This window comes from Squalius cephalus (genome assembly GCF_949319135.1).
Source record: "Squalius cephalus genome assembly, chromosome: 10".
Classification (NCBI taxonomy): domain Eukaryota; kingdom Metazoa; phylum Chordata; class Actinopteri; order Cypriniformes; family Leuciscidae; genus Squalius; species Squalius cephalus.
Window position 1 is genome coordinate 44,532,348 of NC_137131.1, and position 6,000 is coordinate 44,538,347.

General features: G+C 44.0%; 2 protein-coding genes across 2 annotated transcripts in view; one reads left to right on the forward strand and one right to left on the reverse strand.

The window, feature by feature from the left end:
* cacna1ib (calcium voltage-gated channel subunit alpha1 Ib) overlaps positions 1-6,000 on the forward strand; it is a 155,604-nt gene that overhangs the window by 128,123 nt on the left and 21,481 nt on the right. The window contains exons 24-25 of the mRNA XM_079884438.1: positions 143-232; positions 1,405-1,597. Coding sequence (XP_079740564.1) covers positions 143-232; positions 1,405-1,597 — 283 coding nt within the window. The remainder of the gene's footprint in view (positions 1-142; positions 233-1,404; positions 1,598-6,000) is intronic.
* LOC307165956 (uncharacterized protein) lies at positions 742-1,312 on the reverse strand (the record flags this gene model as incomplete). Its single annotated transcript, XM_079884040.1, has 2 exons — positions 742-1,182; positions 1,271-1,312. 2 exons carry the CDS (start codon positions 1,310-1,312, stop codon positions 742-744), a joined length of 483 nt encoding a protein of 160 aa, XP_079740166.1.

Sequence of the window (6,000 nt, forward strand, 5' to 3'; positions counted from 1 at the left end):
TAATAATATTTTAAATCCTACTGAGGAGATCCGTGTGATCTTGACTTTCTGCTGCTGATATGCTGTGTGTGTGTGTGTGTGTGTGTGTGTGTGTGTGTGTGTGTGTGTGTGTGACTGTTTGTTCGGTGGTTTTCCATTTCAGGCTCTGATGTCACTGTTTGTGTTAGCATCTAAAGATGGATGGGTAAATATAATGTACCACGGGCTGGATGCTGTCGGGATCGACCAACAGGTAAAACACACACACACACACACACACACACACACACACACACACACACACACACACACACACACGCATCACATCACAGGGAATGTCATCTCTTGCCAGGCAAAGGAAAAAAACCTTCTAATGTTCCAGATTCAGCCTTGACAACATTCTCCACACCTCCTTTTCCTCATTCTCTTCATCCTCTCCTTTTCCTCATACTCCTCTTCCTCCTCTCCCTCTTCCTCTTTCTCCTCTTCTTCTTCCTCTTCCTTCTCTCCCTCATCCTCTTCCTCATCCTCCTCACCCTCTTTCTCCTCTCCCTCATCCTCTTATTCCTCTTCCTCATCCTCTTCCTTCTCGTCCTCATCCTCTTCCTCCTCTCCCTCTTCCTTATCCTCTTCTTCCTTATCCTCTTCCTCCTCTCTCTCTTCCTCATCCTCTTCCTCCTTTTCCTCATCCTCTTCCTCATCCTCTTCCTCCTCTCCCTCATCCTCATCCTCTTCCTCCTCATCCTCTTCCCCTTCCTCTCCCTAATACTCTTCCTCATCCTCTTCCTCCTCGTCCTCTTCCCCTTCCTCTTCCTTCTCGTCCCCTTCCTCTTCCTCCTCGTCCTCAGCCTCTCCCTCATCCTCTTCTCCTTCCTCTCCCTCATCCTCTTCCTCATCCTCTTCCTCCTCTTCCTCTCCCTCTTCCTCATCCTCTTCCTCCTCGTCCCCTTCCTCTTCCTCCTCGTCCCCTTCCTCTTCCCCTTCCTCTTCCTCCTCTTCCTCTCCCTCTTCCTCATCCTCTTCCTCCTCCTCCTCGTCCCCTTCCTCTTCCTCCTCGTCCTCGTCCTCTTCCTCCTCATCCTCTTCCCCTTCCTCTTCCTCCTCGTCCTCATCCTCTTCCTCCTTGTCCTCCTCTTCCTCATCCTCCTCTTCCTCATTCTCATCCTCTTCCTCTTCCTCCTCTCCCTCTTCTTCATCCTCTTCCTGTTGTTGTTTTACAAGATGTGTTTTACAGAAAGAGTGATTTATTCGACAAATTAGTTTCGGCTTTTGAGAATTTGGTTCAGAGAACGAGATTTAGTGTTTTTAGCCATTCAGAAAAACTGTAATTCATGATGTGCATTGATGATATTATATAATAATGATATTATAATATTTGCTGGCCCGATCAGTATTCAGATGATTCTCTTGTGCGTCTCTGTTCAGCCCGTCAAAAACAACAACCCCTGGATGCTGCTGTACTTCATCTCGTTCCTGCTGATCGTCAGCTTCTTCGTGCTGAACATGTTTGTGGGAGTGGTGGTGGAGAACTTCCACAAGTGCCGTCAGCATCAGGAGGTGGAGGAGTTCCAGCGGCGGCAGGAGAAGCGGCAGCAGCGGCTCGACAGGAGGAGGCGCAGTGAGCACTCATCCACCCATCACTCTATCACTCTATCAGTCCATCAGTCTATCAGTCCATCAGTCCATCAGTCTATCAGTCCATCAGTCTATCAGTCCATCAGTCCATCAGTCTATCACTCTATCAGTCCATCAGTCCATCAGTCCATCAGTCCATCAGTCCATCACTCTATCAGTCTATCAGTCCATCAGTCTATCACTCTATCAGTCTATCAGTCCATCAGTCCATCAGTCTATCAGTCCATCAGTCTATCAGTCCATCAGTCCATCAGTCTATCACTCTATCACTCTATCAGTCCATCAGTCTATCAGTCCATCACTCTATCAGTCCATCAATCTATCAGTCCATCAGTCTATCACTCTATCAGTCTATCAGTCCATCAGTCCATCAGTCCATCAGTCTATCAGTCCATCAGTCTATCACTCTATCACTCTATCAGTCCATCAGTCTATCACTCTATCAGTCCATCAGTCTATCAGTCCATCAGTCCATCACTCTATCAGTCTATCAGTCCATCAGTCTATCACTCTATCAGTCTATCAGTCCATCAGTCCATCAGTCTATCAGTCCATCAGTCTATCAGTCCATCAGTCCATCAGTCTATCACTCTATCACTCTATCAGTCCATCAGTCTATCAGTCCATCACTCTATCAGTCCATCAATCTATCAGTCCATCAGTCTATCACTCTATCAGTCTATCAGTCCATCAGTCCATCAGTCTATCAGTCCATCAGTCTATCACTCTATCACTCTATCAGTCCATCAGTCTATCACTCTATCACTCTATCAGTCCATCAGTCCATCACTCTATCAGTCCATCAGTCCATCACTCCATCAGTCCATCAGTCTATCACTCTATCAGTCCATCAGTCTATCACTCTATCAGTCCATCAGTCTATCACTCTATCAGTCCATCAGTCCATCAGTCTATCAGTCCATCAGTCCATCAGTCCATCACTCTATCACTCTATCAGTCCATCAGTCTATCAGTCCATCAGTCCATCAGTCTATCAGTCCATCAGTCCACCAGTCTATCACTCTATCACTCTATCAGTCCATCAGTCCATCAGTCTATCAGTCCATCAGTCCATCAGTCCATCAGTCTATCACTCTATCACTCTATCACTCTATCACTCTATCAGTCCATCAGTCCATCAGTCTATCAGTCCATCAGTCCATCAGTCTATCACTCTATCAGTCCATCACTCTATCAGTCCATCAGTCTATCAGTCCATCAGTCCATCAGTCTATCAGTCCATCAGTCCATCACTCTATCACTCTATCAGTCCATCAGTCTATCACTCTATCAGTCCATCACTCTATCACTCTATCAGTCCATCAGTCCATCACTCTATCACTCTATCAGTCCATCAGTCTATCACTCTATCAGTCCATCAGTCCATCAGTCTATCACTCTATCACTCTATCAGTCCATCAGTCTATCAGTCCATCAGTCCATCAGTCCATCAGTCTATCAGTCCATCAGTCCATCAGTCCATCACTCTATCACTCTATCACTCTATCAGTCCATCAGTCTATCACTCTATCAGTCCATCAGTCCATCAGTCCATCAGTCTATCAGTCCATCAGTCTATCACTCTATCAGTCCATCAGTCTATCACTCTGTCAGTCCATCAGTCTATCACTCTATCAGTCCATCAGTCTATCACTCTATCAGTCCATCAGTCCATCACTCTATCAGTCCATCACTCTATCACTCTATCAGTCCATCAGTCCATCACTCTATCAGTCCATCAGTCTATCACTCTATCACTCTATCAGTCCATCAGTCTATCACTCTATCAGTCCATCACTCTATCAGTCCATCAGTCCATCACTCTATCAGTCCATCACTCTATCACTCTGTCAGTCCATCAGTCTATCACTCTGTCAGTCCATCAGTCTATCACTCTATCAGTCCATCAGTCTATCACTCTATCAGTCCATCAGTCCATCACTCTATCAGTCCATCAGTCTATCACTCTATCACTCTATCAGTCCATCAGTCTATCACTCTATCAGTCCATCAGTCTATCACTCTATCAGTCCATCAGTCCATCAGTCTATCACTCTATCACTCTATCAGTCCATCAGTCTATCAGTCCATCAGTCCATCAGTCCATCAGTCTATCAGTCCATCAGTCCATCAGTCCATCACTCTATCACTCTATCACTCTATCAGTCCATCAGTCTATCACTCTATCAGTCCATCAGTCCATCAGTCTATCAGTCCATCAGTCTATCACTCTATCAGTCCATCAGTCTATCACTCTGTCAGTCCATCAGTCTATCACTCTATCAGTCCATCAGTCTATCACTCTATCAGTCCATCAGTCCATCACTCTATCAGTCCATCACTCTATCACTCTATCAGTCCATCAGTCCATCACTCTATCAGTCCATCAGTCTATCACTCTATCACTCTATCAGTCCATCAGTCTATCACTCTATCAGTCCATCACTCTATCAGTCCATCAGTCCATCACTCTATCAGTCCATCACTCTATCACTCTGTCAGTCCATCAGTCTATCACTCTGTCAGTCCATCAGTCTATCACTCTATCAGTCCATCAGTCTATCACTCTATCAGTCCATCAGTCCATCACTCTATCAGTCCATCAGTCTATCAGTCCATCAGTCCATCAGTCCATCAGTCTATCAGTCCATCAGTCTATCAGTCCATCACTCTATCACTCTATCAGTCCATCACTCTATCACTCTATCACTCTATCAGTCCATCACTCTATCACTCTATCAGTCCATCACTCTATCACTCTATCACTCTATCAGTCCATCACTCTATCACTCTATCAGTCCATCACTCTATCACTCTATCAGTACATCAATCTATCACTCTATCATTCTATCAGTCCATCAGTTTATCACTCTATCAATCCATCAGTCTATCAGTCCATCACTCTATCAGTCCATCAGTCTATCACTCTATCAGTCCATCAGTCTATCAGTCCATCACTCTATCACTCTATCAGTCCATCACTCTATCAGTCCATCAGTCTATCACTCTATCAGTCCATCACTCTATTACTCTATCACTCTATCAGTCCATCACTCTATCACTCTATCAGTCCATCAATCTATCACTCTATCATTCTATCAGTCCATCAGTTTATCACTCTATCAATCCATCAGTCTATCAGTCCATCACTCTATCAGTCCATCACTCTATCACTCTATCAGTCCATCACTCTATCACTCTATCACTCTATCACTCTATCAGTCCATCACTCTATCAGTCCATCAGTCCATCAGTCTATCAGTCCATCAGTCCATCAGTCTATCACTCTATCAGTCCATCAGTCTATCAGTCCATCACTCTATCACTCTATCAGTCCATCACTCTATCACTCTATCAGTCTATCAGTCCATCAGTCTATCACTCTATCAGTCCATCAGTCTATCACTCTATCAGTCTATCACTCTATCAGTCCATCAGTCTATCACTCTATCAGTCCATCAGTCTATCAGTCTATCAGTCCATCACTCTATCACTCTATCACTCTATCAGTCCATCACTCTATCACTCTATCAGTCCATCACTCTATCACTCTATCAGTCCATCAATCTATCACTATATCATTCTATCAGTCCATCAGTTCATCAATCTATCACTCTATCATTCTATCAGTCCATCAGTTTATCACTCTATCAATCCATCAGTCTATCAGTCCATCACTCTATCAGTCCATCACTCTATCACTCTATCAGTCCATCAGTCTATCAGTCTATCACTCTATCACTCTATCAGTCCATCATTCTATCAGTCCATCACTCTATCACTCTATCAGTCCATCAGTCTATCACTCTATCATTCTATCAGTCTATCACTCTATCAATCCATCAGTCTATCACTCCATCACTCTATCAGTCCATCACACTATCAGTCCATCACTCTATCACTCTATCATTCTATCACTATATCTGTCTATCACTAAATCAGTCTATCACTCTTTCATTCTATCACTAAATCAGTCTATCACTCTATCATTCTATCAATATATCTGTCTATCATTCTGTCAATCACTCTATCACTCTATTACTCTATCAGTCTATCACTCCATCAGACCATCAGTCCATCCATCCATCCATCCATCCACCCATCAGGCCATCCATCCATCCATCCATCCATCCATCCATCCATCCATCCATCCATCCATCCATCCATCCATCCATCCACCCATCCATCCATCCACCCATCCATCCATCCATCCATCCATCCACCCATCCATCCACCCATCCATCCCTCACATTCAGTTTAATATCAGCGCTTTATTGGTGTGCTTCTTGTCATAGCATCAACACACATAATAAAATCTATGTAAGCTGGTTTCCGTCATGGAATAAAAAAATGAATAAAAAAGGGAATTGTTATCTGACAATTCAG